The following is a 19,406-nucleotide window of genomic DNA, read 5'->3' as shown; positions in this document are numbered from 1 at the left end:
CAGAGGCGCCGCCTGAGCCTGTGTCCTGTCTCCCCACCGCCCCGCTCCCCATGCCAGGGACGCGGAGCTAGCGTAGCTTCCATAGGGAAGTGGGGTTGAAGGAGGGTGATCCCACTACGGAAATACACCCAGTGGACTCAGGACGCAGGGGCTGGTCCCGAGGCAACAGAGTCCTGAAGGAGCGGGCTAGTAGTAGGTGCACGCCTAGGCAAATGCATCCAGCATCTCAGTGGCCACATATCTGCTGGGGAGGCGGCTACGCCATCACGCCACAAGAGTGGGCAGCCAGGGATGTGGCTCCCGGGTTAGTTTGAGCGTGTAGCTGCGCAGGCGCGGACAGTGCGCGCGGAAGGCGTGCAGCACGGAGGGTCGCACGACGCAGAAGCAGTGTACTTCGCGCAGGTCCGAGCAGCGCACAGCCAGCAACTCCAGCGCGGCGTCCAACTCCGCTGAGGCAGCGGCGCGCACCTCCAGCGCGCGCAAGGTTGAGGCATAGTGGCGCGCAGCAAAGCGCACAGGACCTACGGTGTCCCCAGAGAGACTGAGGCGCAGCGCAGCCACTGGCACGGCAGGCTGCAGGACCCGCGTCACGCTCTCGTCAGGCAGCGCTGGCTCCAGCTCCAGCTCCACGACCAGTCTTGGGTGGCGGCGGCGCACTGCGGCCCAGGCTTCCTCGGGCAAGGGGGGCGCGCGTGCGTCCTCGGGGCACGCGCACCGTAGGGCCAAGTGAGCGAAAGGCGCGCGGTCTGGCGCCGCTAACACCTGGAGGGCGGTGCCCGACAGGCTGGCCAGGTGCAGCCCAAGGGCGCGCAGACGCGGGCAGGCCTTCAGTAGCTCTAGCACGGAGTCTGGCCTCACGCTGCCCACCAGCGTACAGTTGTTTAGGAAAAGGCTTCGGAGCTCGGGACAGCCGCGTGACGCCTGCAGCACCAGTGCGTCGTCCAGTGTGAAAGGCAAGCGCCGAAGGTCGAGGTGACGCAGCGCGCAGGAGGCCCGACAGATGGCGTGCACGGCGTCCAGGATGTCGCGGCCTGCGTCGAAGAGGGGCTTTTCTCCGTGGCAATTCAGGAGCAGGCTTCGAAGCCCTGGGGTACGACCCGCCAGTGCCGTCAGCAACTCAGTGGCCGCCCGGCGGCTCGGCTCCCTCGACGGCTCAAATTCCAGCCGTAGATTGTGAACGTGGTCCAGGCAGGCGGACAGATATGGTAGCAGCGTACCTTCTCGCTCACAGTCGTAACTTGTGGTTAGAACGGTGAAGAAAAGGCATTGGCCTCGAGAGGCCAATGCCTGTCCCTCACCCTACTGTCCCCACCCTGCCCCCTACAATACACCTCCCAGTCCTGATCATTCCTGGTTGCCCCAAAGTAGACGCTGATTCTAGGGGGACCTCCCACCCTATCCCTTTAGAAGACTTAAGATGCGATACGCCTGTCACTAGTTGAAACTCTGGCAGCGAGAGCCAATGATATTTTAGAAACTGAGCTTTCTCCGAGGTCTCTACAGAGGCCTGGCATGGCTTCTGAACTGTCAGGTTCCCATTCTGACTCAGCTACTCCTTACCTGAGTGACCTGTAGAAAGTGATTAAATCTCTGCCTCAATTTCTTATCTGTGCAATGGACATAATAATACTACCTATCTACCACATAAGGTTTTCGTGGGGATTAAATAAATTAATATACATAAGGCACTTAGAACACCAGTTAGTACATAATAGGTGGCCAGTAAATGTTAGTAACGATTGTGCTTTTTAATATCCCTAACCCCCAACTCCATGGAGAAAGGGAGAAGGCAGGAGGGCGGCGCGGAGGAGGGAGAGGGAGGGGCCCGCTCACCTGATGATCGTGTCGTGCCACACCGCGCTGCAGGTAGCAGCAGCAGCCCAGGCTCTGCAGACCCTGGAGGCAGTGGCACGGTCCCGCAGGGGCAGGTGGCGAAAGATAAGCGCCAGCACCTCCTCTGGCAGTTGCTCTCCAGGCTCTGTCATGACCGTGGGCGGGGTGGGAGCTCCGTGCTAACAGCGGTTCTTGCCTGGAGAGAAGGGCGTCTCTGGGCTCAAGAAAGCCAAAATGTTGAGGGGACCACCAGAACCTATGTGTAGAAATGCTTGTGGCCCAGGAATTGCTACATAATTTGCAGAACCCAGTGCAAAATGAAAATACAGGACTCTTTGCTGAAAATATTAATAATCTCAAGACAGTGACAGCAGAGCATTTGACCAAGGTGTTAAACTAAGCATGAGACCCTGTGCCTCTCACTGAACAGGCCTCAGAACCATGAGGTTGGCCCTGGATGCTTAAAGATTCTTTCACACTACATCCTCACTTGTTGAACAAATCTGCATTTTATGCTATACCAGAAGAAATACAGCTACGACCTATGTGCGAAGTTGATAAAGCCGAACATGTAGATTTGGAAAATGCTATCGGGTCTTTCTCCTAGTTACTAAGGTTTACCCTGGGGAAGGTGGAGGGCTGCACTGTACATGACCTGGGACAAATCGTCCTTCCCTCCCTGCCCACCCCCTCCCCAGCTCAAAGAGCTCCTCTCGCCTCTAACTGCCTCCCCATACACACACTCCCCACCCGGACCACCCAGACTAGTCTCCCAGACAGCTTCCAGAACTGCTTCCTTCCCTGAACTCTAAGTTCCAGGGAAGGACTGGGCCCAAGACTCGCCTCAAGGGCCCTTGAAATGAGGGCTTCTCAGATGGCAGGGGCAGTAGAATCACCCGCACACTTGTTCACAATACAGATCCCACTGCCCACATACTAAATCAGGCTCTCTGGAAAGAGTAGGACCCAGGAATCTGAATTTTAAGAAGTGCCAGTTGACTCCACCGGTCCCAATTGAGAAACCACGTCCTAGCCGTGCCAGTCACTAGAGAGTGACGATAGGGTTAATAGGGCGAAAGCATTGGAGAATACTTTTAATTGGCAGGGACCACCAGCCAATCAGGAAGCGGGGGCGCGGGTGGGGCACTGCTGAACCGGCTCTGAGGGAAGGCTCCTTCCTTTTCTCCCCCCCCCCCCCCCCCCCCCGGGGAAAAGTCCCGGGTGCTTCCTGAGAAAGGCCGGAGGGGCGGAGAAAAGCTTCGGGCTTTGAGACCTGAGGGGCCCTGGGTTCAAGTTTCAATCCTGATCCCGGAGCAGTACAGGCTCAGGTTGGGCGATTTAGGTTCAGCAGGAATTCCGCAGACCCATCCCAGAGCGCGGCCTTTGTTGGAAAGTGTGCATCCTCTTCGAAGTTGACAATTTATTTTAGAGTGCTTGAAGGTTTTCCTACACGTTTCACACCACTTGCTAGTTTTCTGTTTTCCCATATTCTCCAGGTTAACTGTCCCTGCTGCAATTTGCGCCTCGTTATCCTTAGGGCTTCAGATACCCTCGGCCAGGCTTGAACTTGGACCCACCGGCACCCCGTTCTGAGTGTCAAGGAGTAGGAGAGGTCAGAGATCATCGAGCTCAAACCTCCAGGCGGCACTAGAAAATTATGGTGCCCAGGGGGTGCCTCTTTGTTGATCTGTTTCCTGCCTGAGAAAGCGAGGCAGCGCTCTCCCTTGGGGTCCCCTGGGCGCGTAAATGCCGCAAGTGCCCAAAGTCTCTTGCTGTGGGCAGTTCTTCCCGCCGTCTAACCCTGGGCGCCAGTGTCTTACCTGCTCAACGGACCAAGGGGGCTTTGCCCAGAGGCTGTGGACTGGCGCCTGAGGACAGTGGGAGGGAAGGAGTCACAGGGAGCACGGGGGGCGGGACGCCCGGGCTGACGGGGCTGCTCCGGCTGGGGCGCCGCCCCTGCGCTCCGCGCACACCCGGAAGCAGCCTAGTCCAGTGGAGCAGGGCGGGCGTGGGAATCCGGGCTGGGCCCAGGCCGCCAGGTTAGTGCAGAGGATGGGTGGGCTTTCCCGGGTGCCGGCAGGAACAGAGGCGGATCCCGGCTCAGGAGCGTGGGTGCAGCGCGGTTGTCACCCGCTGCTGCCCGGGCCAGCTGGTGGCGGTGGCCTATTGGGGTGTTTCCTTGGCAGGCGAAAGAGAGCGTACGGACGTTGGCACTAGCGTTCCTCATCCCAGCTAGGGTCTTTCGGTGGCGGCGGGGGGCGGGTGGTCAAGTTCCTACTGGTGGGAAGGCGGGGCGGGGCTCGTTCTGACTTTGTCTGTGAGCAGAGACCTGTTCCCGCCCTAGCCAATTGCACTTGCGAAACCGCAGCACGAGGGTGGGCGCAACTGGAGGCTGGGCAGAGGGGCAGCTGAGTAGGGGGACGCGCCAGGATGGATGCAGTTCTTGAGAGGCTCTGGCCGCGGGCCTTTGCTGTCCACCCAACCGGAGGTGGAGCTGCCCCAGGACAGTTAGGCTATATTAATGGAACCCTGTGCCTGGTTGGCCTCTGGTAGTAGGGGCCTATTTTCTTTAGTTGGTACCCGCGTGTCCCTCTCAGTCTCAGCTCAGTGAAGAGTCTTCTTGACCCAACCCGGCCCCGCCCTCAGAGAGGCGGACTGCGGGTGGATGACGCGCGCGGGGCTTCCCGAGGAGGGGCTTCTGTAGAACGACACGCAGGAAGAGGTTCCTCAGTGGATAACTCGAGCCAAGGGTCCCCGTCCTCGTCTCAATCCTATTATCTGACCCTCCAGACCTCCAGCCCAACCTGTTTGAATTCTCCCATTTGTCCACTAGTGAGTGTGATAGAACATCCCCCCCCCCCCCCCCCCCCCCCCCCCCCGCTTCCTTCAGGTTTCCAGGGCCCGCCCGCCCTGACAGTCCTGATGGGCAGACTCTGGCCCGGTCCCAGCCCCCCACCACTGCAACTTCCACATTCATGAGGTCAGCACCCTCAAGTCAGGGGGCTAAGAAGACATGGAAGAAGAAACGTTTCAGGGCAGGTTCCCTGCCCTCTGGGCCACTCCCCCTGGGCTCCTCACTTTTTTGTCACTTGTCTTGTACTGCTCTTGGTCCCACTTATCACCTATAGAGTCTCACCCCGTTGTTTTTGTTTTTGTTTTTTTTTTGCTTCCAATTTATGTTGCTTTTTAATACAAAGCAAATATGTCTATTTTACATAAATTAGAATGTTGCTAAATACAATGAAAATACCCGCCCCCCCCCAATCTCCTTCTCCACCCCCTGCAGAGGTAAATACTGCTAGCTAGCTTCCTGTTAATTTCCAGACTATTGCTTTGGATAAATACACAAGTATTAATATGTTTTCTACCAAAAGGTTATGGGGGAGGGAGGCTCAAAAGGCATGTCCCCTGTGCTCATACTGAGGGTGGGACGGACCATCATCAGGTCTGGGTGTTGTTGGAGGGTCCCTGCCTGGCTAGTTACTGTCCCAGCTGTGGCTCTCGGGTTACGATCTGGGGGCAGATCTGAAATGCAACCTCTGTTTTGAGGTCAGGATTCCTACTCCCTAACCAACAAAGTCCAAGGGACCCTCTGGCACCCCCCCCCCCCCCCCCTCCACACACACACACTGCTGAGGCTCCCTGTTCCTCATGTAAATGGATGCCATTTGGTTTGGTCAGAAGATAGATGGAGGAGATACTAGCACCAAGGGGCCCTGGCTCTGTCTGGACAAGGAGGGAATCTGTAATAGAACAATTTGAGTTGTGTAAGACAAGAGCCCAGCTCCAAGGACTTTAAAACAAAAAAGGAATGATTTAGGTCACATAACTGAGAAGTTCAGGGTGCAGCTAGAGCCAGGGGCATAGTATGGTTAGGCATGCATCTCTTCATCCCTTGGCTCTGTCTCCTTCTGTGTCAGTTTTATTCTCAGCCAGGCTCTTTCCAGGCAGTGGCAAAGGAGTCCTTATCCTTCCTTCCAGCTCAGCCCCGTGGGAAGGGAAACTAATGTCTCTTTCTTATTGGTACAGCCAAGGTTGCAGGTTGATTATGATTCACCTGAATCCTATACCCAACTCTGAACTAATTATTTCAGGAAGAGGAGTGGAATATGAAGATTGGCCAGACCTATTTCTCTCGCTCACACCTGGAGCTAGGGAGTGGGGTTAGCGCCCCCAACAGGCACATGGGTAGAAGAGGGAAGGCCCCAAAGTTCAGCCAGGATTGGGGAAGGGAATCTGGGCACAGGTCAACACTAACAGGTATCCTTGGAAGTGAAGCCAGGAGGTATGGTAGGAATGCAGGTGAGAAAACCTATTGGGGGGGGGGGGGCTCTGGTCCCAAAGGGGTACTCGGGGCTCAAGTTTAAGCTGAAGGCATACCAGGACATGGGTTCGGTTGGCTGTGGGGCATGGACACTGCCCAGGATAAGGATGTCTCCTATCAGCTTTCATAAGGGAGACATCCTGGCCTGAGGGAGGGGTGGGGGGTGGGGAGCAGAACTTCTCTGCCTCCACTGCAGTATAGTATCTCTCTTTTTCTTCCACTGTGACCCTGGGCTTTCTCTGAGAAGATAGTGGATGGACAGTACTCACTCCAAGTCTGGGCTGAGCTGAGCTGGGCTGGGCTGTGCAGAGACAGAAGCACAAGGGGCTGCCTGTGGGATGATAAACTTCCCCTCACAAGTGTGCCAGCTGGGTGGGGACAGCTGGGCCATGCAGGACTGGACACTTGTCTCCAGGGCTGGGTTGGGGTGATCTGGATGCCTGTCTATGTCTCCAGGAGGCAAGATGGCGAGTGGGCCAAATGGGCTCGAGGAGTGGGTGGGCAGCGCATACCTGTTTGTGGAGTCCTCGCTGGATAAAGTGGTCCTGTCTGATGCCTACGCTCACCCCCAGCAGAAGGTGGCGGTGTACAGGGCTCTGCGGACTGCACTGGCAGGTGCGTGGGTGGGGGGGTACTTGAAGAGGGAGGGGAACTTGGGCCTTTGTGGGCGGGGCCAGGGGCTGAGGCCCCACCTCCTGAACTCTGTGGGCCCCTTGCTTAACCACCGTGTTAAGGAAAAGATATGATGGGGTGGGGAGGAGGGGAGAGGGGTGCTTGGTTTCATAAGTCTGTCTTCTCTGTTTATGCATGTGTGCCCTTGGGTGTAGACATGTGTCCCCGTCTCTGTGTATGATCTACCTATATGTGCACTAACGCCCCCCCACCTGCTTGATGCCCTCTACTCACCAGACCAGCCAGCTCTCTGCTTTCTACTAATCGCCCATCTCTCTCTTCTTTTCCTCTCTCACTGCAGCACTCCTTGCCCAAGACCCCTCCCTAGTACCTACCTTTCGGGGGAGCCCCCCTTTCCCTTCTCGGGGCAGAGGCCACAGGAAGCTGAAGCCGTTTGGGGGATCCGCTTCCTTCCCGGTCAGTGGGAGCCACAGTTGGTGGAGCCTGAAGACCTGAGACCTCTCCCTCCACTGTCCTGACGGGTGCCCACCCAGAAGGCTTGGCTGCCCTGGGCATACGCCCCTCTCTGTGCTGCAAAGCCTCTCCCTATGTCCCTTTTGCCCACCCTCATTTGAGGCTTCAACGATGGGGCTGGGGTGGCACCCATTCCGTCTTACGGTGCTCCCTGTGATGGGTTCTGGCTTTCATTTTGGGTTGTTGCTGTGTGCATGCCAGTTTTGTTTCCCAGCTGGGAGCTAGGAACAGGGAGGGAGTCTGCGCGGGCTTCACCCCACTACGGTCGCTTGGAGAACGGCCCCGCATGGGGACCGCCTGTCGCCTGACTGTCCGCCTCCGCAGAGAGTGTTGGGAGTCCGGAGGTGCTGCAGATGCTCAAGATCCACCGCAGTGAACCGCAGCTGATTGTGCAGGTGCGTTTCTGCGGACGCCAGCCCTGCAGCCGCTTCCTGCGAGCTTACCGCGAGGGGGCGCTGCGCGCCGCGCTGCAAGGGTGCTTGGCAGCAGCACTCGCCCAGCATTCGGTGCCGTTGGAACTGGAGCTGCGCGCTGGCGTGGAGCGACTGGATACCTTGCTGACGGATGAAGAGCGCTGTTTGAGTTGCATCTTCGCCCAGAAGGTGCGGCTGGGCCAGGGCCAGGGCCAGGGCCAGGTTGGGGTGGGGCGGGGATCCGCAGCTAACACACCTACCGACGACCCCCCACTGCCCTCCCTAGCCTGACCGGCTCCGGGACGACGAGCTCTCTGAGTTAGAGGATGCGCTCCGGAATCTGACATGCGGCTCGGGGGGCCAGGGTAGCGACGTGGAGGTCGCTCCGGTGCCCTCACAGTCCCTGGATGCCTCTCTCTCAGACGAGAAGCCGCCGCCGCCGCCATCTGGCCAGACTTTTCTGTTCCAGGGTCAGCCCATAGGTGAGGCGCGCTCAGAGGCGCAGGCAGGGTCACTGGGAAGATGGAGTTTGGGGAGGAGCAAGGTCTGGGCCGGGTAGTACCTGGGTGGGAATGGAGGGTGCCGCTCCTGGCTTCCCGAGCTCATTCTGCTTCCCGCTCCCCCCGCAGTGAACCGGCCGCTGAGCCTGCAGGACCAACAGACGTTCGCGCGCTCAGTAGGCCTCAAGTGGCGCAAAGTGGGGCGCTCCTTGCAGCGAGGCTGTCGTGCGCTGCGGGACCCGGCGCTCGACTCACTGGCCTATGAGTACGAGCGCGACGGGCTGTATGAGCAGGCCTTCCAGCTGCTGCGGCGCTTCGTGCAGGCCGAGGGTCGCCGCGCCACGCTGCAGCGCCTGGTAGAGGCACTAGAGGAGAACGAGCTCACCAGCCTGGCAGAGGACTTGCTGGGCCTGGCGAATCCCGATGGCGGCCTGGCCTAGGCTGGGTACCAGAGAAAGGGACGATCGGCCAGTTGTCCAGCCCAGGTTTGGAGCACTTGGATGACCCTAGAGTCCCTTCTGCTGCTACTGCTGAGCTCTGTCCATCCATGGGACTCTGAGACCACACTTATAACCCCACTTAGCCGAACTGTTGGAGCTGCTGGGCAGTGTTGATTGCCTTCTTCAAGAGTTGGGCAAGCACCCACCATGCCTACTGGGGTGCCACTGGGGATTTGGCTCCAGATACTATGACAGAGACAGAGTGCATGGGTGACCTGCTGCAGCAGTCTGCCCACCCCAAATGAAGGGCTTCTGGCCAGCCCTTACCTCTTCACTCACTGAACAGGTAACTGCTCATTAAGCACTTGCTGTGTCCTAGTTATCATCCTGGTGCTGTAAATACTGTGGTGAACAAGATACATGAAACTGCCTGCCCCCAGTTCATACTCAGTGTCGGACTGCAGATATTAAGCAACTGTAATAAAAGATCACCTGTTTTTTTGATGTGAAAAATAGGGGTTAGGCTTCTGGGGAGAGATAGGAGTGTGAATAGGGGAGACGGTGGGGGTTTGAGAGAATGGCAACACTCTGGGCATAGCCAGCCTCAGGTGAGGTCTTGGGGAATGTTAGAAGAACAGGAAGTTTGGAATGGCTGCATCTAGGGGTGGGTGGGTTTGTAGAGAGACCAGACCAGTTGGTGAGTATGGGAGGCAGATAGCTTGGGGACTGGTGAGCCATTTTATAGAGTTTGGATTTTATACTGAGGCCAGTGAGAAGCATTTAGAGGGTTTGGGGAGTTAAGGTTGGGAGGCTGGTGAGGAGGGAGATGGGGAGGGAGGAGGATGGAGAGAGGGGAGGGGAGGAGAGAGAGGGTCTAGGCTAGGGCAGTGGCAGCAGAGATGGAGGGAAGGGATGAACACCAGGAGCAGTTTAGGATGAAAGATAGCAGGCCTAATGACACTGGATGAGGAGTGAGAGTGAAGGAGGACCTCAGGGTTTCAGCTTTTGTCAGCTGGATGGAGGGTGGGGTTGCCTGCTGAGATGGGGGCCCTCAATCTCCAGAACAACTCTCTGTCCACCTGGGTCCCGGATCAAACCCTTTGCTCACGGCATGCTTCAGGAATCCCCTAGCTGAACCATCCCTGTCCGTCCAATCTGGCCTGCAGGAGGCTATGCTGATTTGGGGCACTAGGGACCAGGGGGCCCAAGAGGTGCCTCTGGGGAAACAGACTTAAGTGCTTGCTGTGAAGTTAAAGCAGAGGGGGTTGACCCCCTGTCCTGTGTCCTAGTGGATAGATGGAGAGAGGGGGCAAAGGAGGACAGAGGGAAGAGTTCCAGACTGAGTTCCAGAAGACCTGGGGCAGTGCTCTTACTTTCTGCTTATATGATGCTGGGCAAGTCACTTAACTCCCTGAAAGGCACTGTCCCCACCTAGACATGAGCAATGAAAGCTGCTACCAACGTTGTGAGAATTGAATGACCTGTCTTTGGTGTGTGTGTGTGTGTGTGTGTGTGTGTGTGTGTGTACGCGCGCGCGCGCTGGAGGGTGGGAGTGGGGGAGCATAGAACTAGGAGTAGGGAGGCAGCCACGTGTCCGGGGCCATTTATAATTTATAGGTCCTGCCTGGTAGAACCAGGGCTGCTGGTGAGCTGAGGAGAGGCTCTTCCAAGATAGTCTGGGACAGTGGCCAAGTAGATGTCTAAGACGCTGGGCCTCAGGGATTTGGGACCCGCCTGCCCCAGGCTCCTGCCAGCCAAGACCCTGTCCCACTCTGAAGAGGTGGGGGTGTGGAGATTAACCAGAAAGGCTAATGTTTCTTCCTGCCCTCACGGAAAGGCAGATTTGGGGCATTTGAGCCCACACCGAGACTAGAACCCACCTTCTCAGACCTTCCCAGAGAGTTGCCTGTGGGGATTCTTCTCAGAGATTAGTCCCCACTTGGAGACAGCGCTCCCTGAGGCGCCAGGGCGGAGCTGAGCTCCAGATGTCCCGGCGCGCACAGCTGGAGGGTCACGTGGCAGCGGCCCCGGCCCCCCTTCCTGCCAACGCTGCATTTGGCCCAGGCCCGGTTCATGGCTGCCCTTGGGACCCTGCGCTGAGCCCCGGAGCCCTGGCGTCCGGGGCCGCGCCGCTCCCAAGGGACGAGAGTGAGTGTCGGGATCCCAAGGACGTGGTGGGTAGGGAGGGGTGGAAGGGATTCGGCTACAGCGCGGGAAGGGCGGGTTGGGAATCGGGCCGAGGCTCCGAGGCTCCCGGCCTTGAGGAACCGTCCTGGGCCGGGGTTGAGGGGTGGGAATTGGCTACTAGGAGGAACTTCCAGCCCCTTCAGGGTGCCCATCCCAGTGTTGGTGGGGGTGGGGTGGGGTGCCACGGCCCGGAGAAGAAAACGCCGGAGGACGAATGGCTGGTAGCGGAGACCCTCGGCTTGTGGCCTCAGCCCCCTCCCCCTGGGGAGAGTGGGGCTGGGAGCCCCTACCAGCCGCTGGCTTTCGCGGCAGGGGCCCCTGACTGAGTTTCTCCGCAGGGGGCGGGGGCGTGAGCCACGCGGACATGAGGCGGAGGCTGCGCCTACGCGGGGACGCGTCGATCACGCTTCTCCTTGGCACCGCCCTCGGCCTCCTGCTCTACACACAGCGCGAGGGCGCGACCCCGACGACCAACGCACCCCGAGCGCAAGGGAAGGTAGAGGCAGCGCCTACTCCGGGACTCCGAGTCTTCCAGGCACGGGACGCGGACGCGGACGCAGCCCCAGCCCCTCTGGTCTACGAAGGGGACACACCGGAGCCGCCCACACCCACGGGACCCTTTGACTTTGGCCGCTACCTACGCGCCAAGGACCAGCGGCGCTTCCCCTTGCTCATTAATCAGCCGCACAAATGCCGAGGAGATGGCGCACCTGAAGGTGGACCCGACTTGCTCATCGCCGTCAAGTCAGTGGCGGCGGACTTCGAGCGGCGCCAGGCCGTGCGCCAGACGTGGGGTGCTGAGGGCCGTGTGCAGGGGGCGCTCGTGCGCCGCGTGTTCTTGCTGGGCGTGCCCAGGAGCACGGGCACTGACAGGACAGACGCCGAAGGGGAGGGCACGCGAACCCACTGGCCAGCCCTGCTGCGTGCCGAAAGCCGTGCATACGCGGACATCCTGCTCTGGGCTTTTGACGACACTTTCTTCAACCTAACGCTCAAGGAGATCCACTTTCTGGCCTGGGCCTCGGTCTACTGTCCCGAGGTGCGCTTCGTTTTTAAGGGCGACGCAGATGTGTTTGTGCACGTGGGAAACCTGCTGGAGTTCCTGGCGCCGCGGGACCCGGCGCAGGACCTGCTTGCGGGTGACGTGATTGTGCAGGCTCGGCCAATCCGCGCGCGGGCTAGCAAATACTACATCCCAGAGGCTGTGTATGGCTTGCCCGCCTACCCGGCCTACGCGGGTGGTGGTGGCTTTGTGCTTTCAGGGGTTACGCTGCGTCGCCTGGCCGGCGCCTGTGCACAGGTTGAGCTTTTCCCCATTGACGACGTCTTTCTGGGCATGTGTCTACAGCGCCTTCGGCTCACACCGGAACCTCACCCTGCTTTCCGCACCTTTGGCATCCCTCGTCCTTCAGCGGCGCCGCACCTGCGCACCTTTGACCCCTGCTTTTACCGAGAGCTAGTTGTAGTGCACGGGCTCTCGGCGGCCGACATCTGGCTTATGTGGCGCCTGCTGAACGGGCCCCATGGCCCAGCCTGTGCGCGTCCTTGGCCTGCTGCTGCTGGCTCTTTCCGGTGGGACTCCTAGGTAACTTCATGGCCCCAAGATCCCCTTCATTCAGACCCAGGATAATTATTGCCGTGTATGTAATTCTCTCCCGGAGGCTGAAGAGTTCAAACTCTAGCCCCATTTCACCAGGAACTGGCCTCTACGGGGCCCCAAGGAACTAAGATTGTGCTTGGCTCCTGCTGGCCTGGAACCATTCGAAAAGTAGTCCTTTGAAACAGCCAGGGCTGAGGCCATAGAGCACCAGGCTCTGCCAAACAGGGACATGTTTGGTCCTCCTACTACCAAATAGGTTTTGGGGAGCTGGGATGGGTGGTGGTAAGAGGCTCACGTAATCTGACCCTAGTCCTTGGTTTGGAGGCCCTAGAATGCTGCAGATGCAGTTTTTTGTTTTTTTTTCTCCAAGGCTGGAGGAGGTGTGGGGGCCTGGCCTCGGTCCTCCAGGCAGGCATTTGGCTTCCCACCTGCGCCTCCAAATCAGATTTTCAGCCCTGGGCAGATCTTTAAATCTTCTGAGGTCTATCCTGAAGCCAACCCCTCCTGGGCCCTGGTCTGGCTGGAACACCAGGGACAGAGGCACACAGGGACAGCTGAGTGCATGGTCCCACCTAGAGTCTCCCCACTGCAGAACTTTCACCCATACAACAATGCCAGTCTCCTACTAGAGGCTATGCTGCCCCACTCAGAGGAGCCAAAGAACCTAAGATAAAGCTACCACCATAAAAGTACCCATATTCTTCAACCACCCAGTTTCTCAAAAATCAACACCCCATGTTTATTTTAGTACAAACATCCCAGCAACAGCACGTGGTAAGCCGCTGCTGAGGGCATAGGCCTTTATTGGAGGGGTATGGGCAGGGCATGAGGAAGGTTCCCCTATTCTAGGAGGATGGGAATAGTCCTGGCTGCCCCAACAGTGGGATGTAATGTGGGCTGGGGGGAGGGGGGTCCTCCGGCCAGGCCACAGTCCAAATAGGAAGACACCAGTCAGTCACAAAGTTATGGGAGCGCCACACAAGCCTGGCTGTAACCCAGGAACCACTTAGGAGCCTGGGGCAGGTCCCCTGCACATTCATTGTTAAACTCTACAGGATGAGGCTGTACATGAGTTAATTACAAAAGAGTCATATTTACAAAAATATGTACACACATTTGAAAAACTCACAAAATTGTCATCTATGTATCACAAGTTGCTAGACCAAAATATTAAAAATGGGATAAAATTATACATTTCTCTTCTCAATTCTTTTCAAAAGGATTATTTTTAAAGCACATATGCTACTTTCCTTAGTAAGACCCATGTAAAGACTGAGCAGCCCAGCTTTCCTTGAGCCCCCAGAGGCCTTGAACCATGAATGGGCCTGGCCAGGGGACACTGCCCAGGGTTGGGGCAAGAGAGCCAGCCCTCAGTGCAGAACAGAATGCTGAAACAACAAAAGGAGGAAGATGTCTTTGGCTAAAACTTTGGCATTAAATAAAAGAGGCAAACAGGATGGAAACATGCAGCCTGCCAGCCATGTTGGGGAAGAGTGGGGGCACAGGTGACCTTGAAGGCTGGCTCCAAGAGGGGTAGGAACAAGGCCTGGGCACATACCTAGATGGTAAAAAGTTGTGTTTCAACCAGTTGGGCGTGCCTACTGGGCCTGGTAGGGAGCGCGTGCAAGGAAGGGACAGGGAAGGGCAGGTGGGCCACGTTGGCCACAGCCAGCTCATCAAGTAACTAAAGTAGATGTAGTGCAAAAGTTGCAACCAAGTACTATGGACATGCTACCTGCTTGCCTTAAGGGTCACGTGGCAACAATGGGCCAAAGGCAGGACCTCATCCTCGTCCTCGGTGCCTGTGACCTCAGCCACAGAAAGAGTCCCAACTTTTCCCAATGTGTGTGGGGCAGAGGAGAAAGAACCCTGCCTCCTTATGTGTTAGTCGAGGTCTCCTGGGTCCAGGTATCAAGGCTCAGAGTTTGTGCTTCTCTTTGCAGTCGGTGTCCTCTGTTGGCACCAGCAAGCCGAGGACAGACAGAGGAATATCTGGGCCTCTCACTCCATGGCAGAGCACCCAGTCTGAGCCCCACCTCAGAACATCACAACAGCCCTTCAACACTGGTAGGGTGTCCAAGAAAACCCACAGGGTGGCACATGGAAGCCTGCTGAATAGGATGCGATGCACATCTCCACAGGGCAGAGGGGCATGGGCGGTGATGTCCTTAGGGGAGCTCCGCTGTTCTCAGGTGGGCACCAGGCCTGGGGGGGCCATACAGGGTCACCGAGGCAATATGGTTATTCTGCATGACCTGGTGTGAGTAGAGGACAAGGAATCAAAGGGAAAGAGAAGAAGGGATGTAGGCAGGGCAGGCAATCATCCATAAAAACCACCAGTGAGGCTAGTACTGGAGCTGTGACTGCAGAGAAAGGATTTGAAGCAGCTCCTGTGCACAGTGGATTGTTCCATGTACAAAACACCTGCACACAGGGGTGGGCTGATCCCTAAACGCCCCCAACTCATGTTAGAGCTCATCTCTGGCCCAGAAACTGCCTGCTCTTCATGGAATACATCAACTTCACTATACCTATTTATCCAGTCCTTCTGGAACTGCTTGGGGCCTACTGAAGTTATTTGGGTGTAGCAACCAAAAGAGAAAACAGGGACAGCCCATTCCTCTCCCAAGCCAGTGGGGCCTCTATAGACACTTACCCATAGCACATTCTTTCATATGGCATGCAAAGGTACCCAACACTCTTGTGGTGAGCCCCACTTGCCCCCTGGCGTTTCCTCTCCTACTGTATTTACATTCTCAAATATGTGGGATAGCCATCACCTCTCACCTTGTTGGATATAGATCACTGCTTTAGCCTCCATCATCCCAAATTTCCCCAACATAGTTTCTGAACCCTTACTGTTGAATGTGGGTAGGTCAGATTCTTAGCAGACAGGGTTACTGTGGAAGGATTAACTCACCCAGCAGAGCCGTGAGGCCCTCCCCAACCTTTCTCCATCACTTGCCCATCCCTGGCATGGACACCAGCCCCTTAACCCCCAGGGCTTACCTCAAAGATCATCCGCTGAAGACCAAAGCAGAATGTGGAGCCAAATGGGTTGGTGTTGTTTGGGGAGGAGGACCTGAGGCCAGGGAAGCCAGAATTAGAGGGGCAGACAAAAGCCGAGGCCAGGCAGGGCATCCAGTCCCTTTTGGGATGGGGGCTATTGTCCACTGGTCTCTCATGGCTTTATCTGTTTCCCACAAAGGCCCTTGAGGTCCCAAGGGTGGTGACAGGTCTTATTCAAGCTCTGAATCCTACACAGTCTAGTGGTACACAGAAGGTTATTACGAAGTTAGAGTGGCGTGGCAAGAAGTTAGGAAGGAGGAGCCACATGCAGCATGGCAACTGAGTACAAAGCTGTGGGCTGCAGCCTGTGAAACTCTGATGGGAAAAAAGAGTCCAGGGAAGCCAATGAAAAGTGCTTTACTTTCTGAATAACTAGGGGTGAAAGGGTCCCTCTATCTGGAGGTAGCTGGAGGGGGGCTATCACAGGGGGCAACCTCTCTGGTACAGGTAAACATGCAGAATAGCTGGCCCTGTTGTAATGTGCAGGGTGGGGGCAGGAAATAATGTCTGTGGCAACACTAGCAACTTCTGTCATTTCTAAGCCATAGGCATTGCTAGGCTTCCCTACCCCATCTGGGCTGTGAGGAGCAGGATGGGGTCATCAGAGACAGCAGCCTCCCGCTCACCTGTGTAGGACAACAGGCTTCTCCACAGGGTGGCCCAGGAGCTCTTGGATACTGTCCCACTGCAAAAGGGATGGGGGTGGCAAGAGCTTAGCAGAGACCTAACCATGCCTGTGACCAGTGGCTGGCCCATAGGATGTGGGCCCCAGACTGCTGGTGGGCTCACACCCACTTCATTTTGGGGCTACATCAGGTGGGAAAATATGAGCTCACCTTGCTGTAGGTTGTGCATGTTTCTGTCTGACCATCTGCATTTTCTGAAAAGAAACATAGGGTGGGTTGGTAGCTGGCCCAGCACACCTGTGACCCCAGCCCTAGGCGGAATCCAAACCTGGCCACCCTGTGCATTGGGGTTGGAGTACAGAGGGAAGGCAGATGGGCTATTTCAGAGTTCTTGAATGGAAGAGGGTAGTGAACCAGCAGATGGACAGCAGTCACAAGACTGACCTGGAAGCACCTGGATAATCATGTATAGGAAACTCCCTGTCAGAGACAACCAATCCCCACTCATCAATCCCATGGTCAAAGGAAAAGACCTTTAGAACCTTCAGGAGACTACAGACCAGAACAATACAGCCCCAGAACAAAGAGCCCAACCCAGAGGAGCTGAGGCTAAGGGCAAAGGCTCCATAAACCCAACCATTAGCATTTCTGTTTGGATCACGGTCTCTTCTCATCATGAGAGACTAACTCTCCAAAACAGTTTCTTTACTCTGAAGATATTCACTACTTACCTTTCTTTATGGCTAGTGGGATCTTGAACTCACAGCGATGATAACTAGAGAGAGAAGTCAGATAGGTAAAGGCTGGGCCCCATGAGAGGCCTGACCCCCTGTGCATCTCAACCCTGCAACCCAGGAAAAACATAATGAATCTGTCCCCCAAAGCCCTGGCTCTGGGGTCTAAAGACCCTATCATCTTGGATAAGATACCAAGCTCTCTGAACCTACTTCCCTATTTGTAAAATGGGTACAAATGGAGAGATAAAAGGTATTGGACACTGTACCAGGAACAGAACAAACACTCAAGAAATGTTTGCTTCCCATAAAACTAAGAATTTAGGTACAAATTAGTGAGCATTCAAAGCCACAGCTCTCTTTTACTGGGGATTTTTAGTTCAAAGCTCAGTTTTGGAGGGGCAGGTATAGGTATACTCACATGTTAAAATTATAATGCCCAGGGTAATTGGTGTGTAGGACAAACTTCTTCACTTTGTGTGTATTTGCGTCAAAGAGGATATCCTGGGATAGAAAACAAGGATTTCCAAGTAGGGAAAGTTACTGAGGTTGGGAAAGGACATGTCCAACTCAGAGACGGCCACTTCATAATAGAGATGCCTCTGGACAACAGCCTTCTGCCAAACAACAGTCAAGGGAGCAGCTGAGGCAAGCAGCCTTAACTGGACATTTTCAGTAAAGGGGGGGGGACCCAATCATCTGTGGGTCTCCCATTCCAAACTTGGTAGCAGCAGGCCAAGCAGGTTTGTGGGCTACAGCTGCCACTGCTTGGGAACTCAAACCTATCATGGAGATCTTGCCTAACAAGCACTCGATTAAAAACTCTTGGCTTAGGGGCGCCTGGGTGGCTCAGTTGGTTAAGCGGCCGACTTCGGCTCAGGTCATGATCTTGCGGTCCATGAGTTCGAGCCCCGCATCGGGCTCTGTGCTGACAGCTCAGAGCCTGGAGCCTGTTTCAGATTCTGTGTCTCCCTCTCTCTGACCCTCCCCGTTCATGCTCTGTCTCTCTCTGTCTCAAAAATAAATAAACGTTTAAAAAAAACAAAAAACAAAACAAAAAAAACCTCTTGGCTTAAAGGTCACTAAGAAGATTTAGCGACCACCTGACTTTTCAGAGGCTCAAGGCATCTAATTACTCTGAATGCCATGACCGCAAGACCCTTCTGGCTTCCATTAGGCCCTCTCTGTGAGAATCAGTGACCCTGGGAAATGAAAATCCAGCCTCTGACCAGGACTCAGACTTGGAGTTGATGCTGCCTATCGAACACTCTCTCCTATTCACCACACCCTTCCCAGTTTCACACTCTGACAGCTGTTCAGGCCTGTGACCCCAGATTTCCCTCTGATTCCATTCCTACATTAAGTCCTATTAGGGCTGGGCCATTTGTTCCATCTTTCTTGTCACTTATCATCACTGGTCCTTGACCTCAAGAGGTTCAGTTTACAAAGCACCATTCCCTCTGCCACTGTCCTACCTCAAGAGTTTATGAGCCAGCTGCTGTGCCCCTACTACCCCTGGCTCCTTTGGTCTTTATCCACATAGGCAGACCCAGTATCTCCTCTCTCCCTCTCCAGAATCTACCCTTTCTTTGCTGTTTCAGGAACTCAGGCCCTAGAAGGCTCAAAGGTTAGAAGAATCAAGGTCCAGGCCAACCCTGCCCTAAGAGATGTATCCTGCTAGGGCAGGGTTTACACAACTTCTCTCACACACATCCCATCTACTAGCAGGACTGTCAGCACTGACAGTGGCTACAAGCTCTGTTCAGCATCCTACATCCAGAACACAGGGCCACAGCAATGCCTCTGGGGTGATCCCCTACAAATACATAAGCACACCCCTACTTTTTAGTCTCCCTATTTTGTGACCCCAGAAGAGGGTCCTGTGTTCTACAAACAGGCAGATCCCAAAATAGGTTAATTGGGATGACTCCCACAGCTGCCACCTGTGCAGCACGCTTCCCTCAATAAAGAAGCCAAGACATACCAGGGAACCTGTGTTTCTAAGCAATCTTGGTGGCAGAGAAGGCCCACTTTGGGGTACCAATGCAAGGCAGCACTGGGCAAAGCCAGCTGGGGCTAGTTTTCCTGCTGCCAGGCATGGTTACGAGCTCCCGTGTACACAAAGGTATGCCCAGGTGCATGGTCCACCACCACAGAAATCCAACATTTCTCTCAGGAATCAGAACTTACCACTCCAAGAGTGAAGTAGTTAAAAAAGTAGTCATTGCACTTGGATGGAACTTGTTTATGAGGGGAAGGAGAATGAATTTTCATCTGTTAGGAAAAAAATAAAATAAAATCCAACCCCTTAATACAGTTCTTGGATTAACTGAAAGTCTACAAATTGTGCTTTGTGTGTAACATTAAGCTATCAGGTGAGCAAGAGTGTCAGAGTCCCTGCTGCTAGTGCTGAATAACACTGAGCTTTGGTTGACTACAGACTAAGCCCTGGTGTCCAAGAAAAGGCAGGACAATCTGATCAACAGGATCAGACAAGAGCTTTCAATTTAATTCTTTGTCAACTGTAATAGAAC

The 19,406-nt window shown here is 55.5% G+C and overlaps 4 protein-coding genes across 15 annotated transcripts in view; 2 read left to right on the top strand and 2 right to left on the bottom strand.

Annotated features, from left to right (window-relative positions):
- Positions 1 to 262: 262 nt before the first annotated feature.
- On the bottom strand, positions 263 to 8,350 carry FBXL8 (F-box and leucine rich repeat protein 8). 4 transcript variants are annotated; one of them, XM_060650549.2, is made up of 3 exons: positions 8,279 to 8,350; positions 1,834 to 2,029; positions 263 to 1,237 (listed from the first exon to the last, which is right to left on the bottom strand). In XM_060650549.2, the coding sequence occupies exons 2-3, from the start codon at positions 1,983 to 1,985 to the stop codon at positions 265 to 267; spliced, it is 1,125 nt and encodes a 374-aa protein (XP_060506532.1). In that variant the 5' UTR covers positions 1,986 to 2,029; positions 8,279 to 8,350; the 3' UTR covers positions 263 to 264. The 4 variants fall into 4 exon arrangements, with proteins under 4 accessions (XP_060506532.1, XP_060506530.1, XP_060506529.1 ...); XM_060650547.3 differs by lacking the exon at positions 8,279 to 8,350 and adding an exon at positions 7,165 to 7,713; XM_060650546.2 differs by lacking the exon at positions 8,279 to 8,350 and adding an exon at positions 3,654 to 3,749.
- On the top strand, positions 3,800 to 9,153 carry TRADD (TNFRSF1A associated via death domain). 4 transcript variants are annotated; one of them, XM_060650545.2, is made up of 6 exons: positions 3,822 to 3,872; positions 4,724 to 4,813; positions 6,614 to 6,772; positions 7,628 to 7,905; positions 8,003 to 8,198; positions 8,346 to 9,153. In XM_060650545.2, the coding sequence occupies exons 3-6, from the start codon at positions 6,622 to 6,624 to the stop codon at positions 8,654 to 8,656; spliced, it is 936 nt and encodes a 311-aa protein (XP_060506528.1). In that variant the 5' UTR covers positions 3,822 to 3,872; positions 4,724 to 4,813; positions 6,614 to 6,621; the 3' UTR covers positions 8,657 to 9,153. The 4 variants fall into 4 exon arrangements, with proteins under 4 accessions (XP_060506527.1, XP_060506528.1, XP_060506525.1 ...); XM_060650544.2 differs by lacking the exon at positions 4,724 to 4,813 and having other exon boundaries at positions 3,800 to 3,872; XM_060650542.2 differs by lacking the exons at positions 3,822 to 3,872; positions 4,724 to 4,813 and adding an exon at positions 5,510 to 6,135.
- Positions 9,154 to 9,247: 94 nt separating this feature from the next.
- B3GNT9 (UDP-GlcNAc:betaGal beta-1,3-N-acetylglucosaminyltransferase 9) lies at positions 9,248 to 13,629 on the top strand. 2 transcript variants are annotated; one of them, XM_060650533.3, is made up of 2 exons: positions 9,248 to 10,804; positions 11,182 to 13,629. In XM_060650533.3, the coding sequence occupies exons 1-2, from the start codon at positions 10,642 to 10,644 to the stop codon at positions 12,426 to 12,428; spliced, it is 1,410 nt and encodes a 469-aa protein (XP_060506516.3). In that variant the 5' UTR covers positions 9,248 to 10,641; the 3' UTR covers positions 12,429 to 13,629. The 2 variants fall into 2 exon arrangements, with proteins under 2 accessions (XP_060506516.3, XP_060506517.3); XM_060650534.3 differs by having other exon boundaries at positions 10,720 to 10,830.
- PHAF1 (phagophore assembly factor 1) overlaps positions 13,182 to 19,406 on the bottom strand; it is a 30,701-nt gene continuing 24,476 nt past the window's right edge. For all 5 annotated transcript variants that reach the window (XM_060650535.1, XM_060650538.2, XM_060650536.2 and 2 more), the window contains exons 11-17: positions 19,063 to 19,146; positions 17,294 to 17,376; positions 16,870 to 16,913; positions 16,349 to 16,392; positions 16,139 to 16,197; positions 15,453 to 15,525; positions 13,182 to 14,698 (exon numbers count right to left, since the gene is read on the bottom strand). In XM_060650535.1, coding sequence (XP_060506518.1) covers positions 14,612 to 14,698; positions 15,453 to 15,525; positions 16,139 to 16,197; positions 16,349 to 16,392; positions 16,870 to 16,913; positions 17,294 to 17,376; positions 19,063 to 19,146 — 474 coding nt within the window. In that variant the 3' untranslated portion in view covers positions 13,182 to 14,611. The remainder of the gene's footprint in view (positions 14,699 to 15,452; positions 15,526 to 16,138; positions 16,198 to 16,348; positions 16,393 to 16,869; positions 16,914 to 17,293; positions 17,377 to 19,062; positions 19,147 to 19,406) is intronic.

Source organism: Panthera onca, chromosome E2, assembly GCF_046562875.1.
Source record: "Panthera onca isolate mPanOnc1 chromosome E2, mPanOnc1 haplotype 2, whole genome shotgun sequence".
Taxonomy (NCBI): domain Eukaryota; kingdom Metazoa; phylum Chordata; class Mammalia; order Carnivora; family Felidae; genus Panthera; species Panthera onca.
Note: the sequence above shows the minus strand (reverse complement) of the source record. Positions and strands in the feature narration are given on the sequence as shown.

Bases quoted from the DNA above. Each gene is read 5' to 3' on its own strand.
- FBXL8 (XM_060650549.2), bottom strand. From the start codon at position 1,985: ATGACAGAGCCTGGAGAGCAACTGCCAGAGGAGGTGCTGGCGCTTATC. The intron at 1,238-1,833 runs GTGAGCGGGCCC...TCTAACCACAAG, and splicing joins TGGCACGACACGATCATCAG to TTACGACTGTGAGCGAGAAG.
- TRADD (XM_060650542.2), top strand. From the start codon at position 5,943: ATGAAGATTGGCCAGACCTATTTCTCTCGCTCACACCTGGAGCTAGGG. The intron at 6,136-6,613 runs GTGAGAAAACCT...CTATGTCTCCAG, and splicing joins GAGGTATGGTAGGAATGCAG to GAGGCAAGATGGCGAGTGGG. The intron at 7,906-8,002 runs GTGCGGCTGGGC...TGCCCTCCCTAG, and splicing joins GTTGCATCTTCGCCCAGAAG to CCTGACCGGCTCCGGGACGA.
- B3GNT9 (XM_060650533.3), top strand. From the start codon at position 10,642: ATGTCCCGGCGCGCACAGCTGGAGGGTCACGTGGCAGCGGCCCCGGCC. The intron at 10,805-11,181 runs GTGAGTGTCGGG...GTTTCTCCGCAG, and splicing joins GCCGCTCCCAAGGGACGAGA to GGGGCGGGGGCGTGAGCCAC.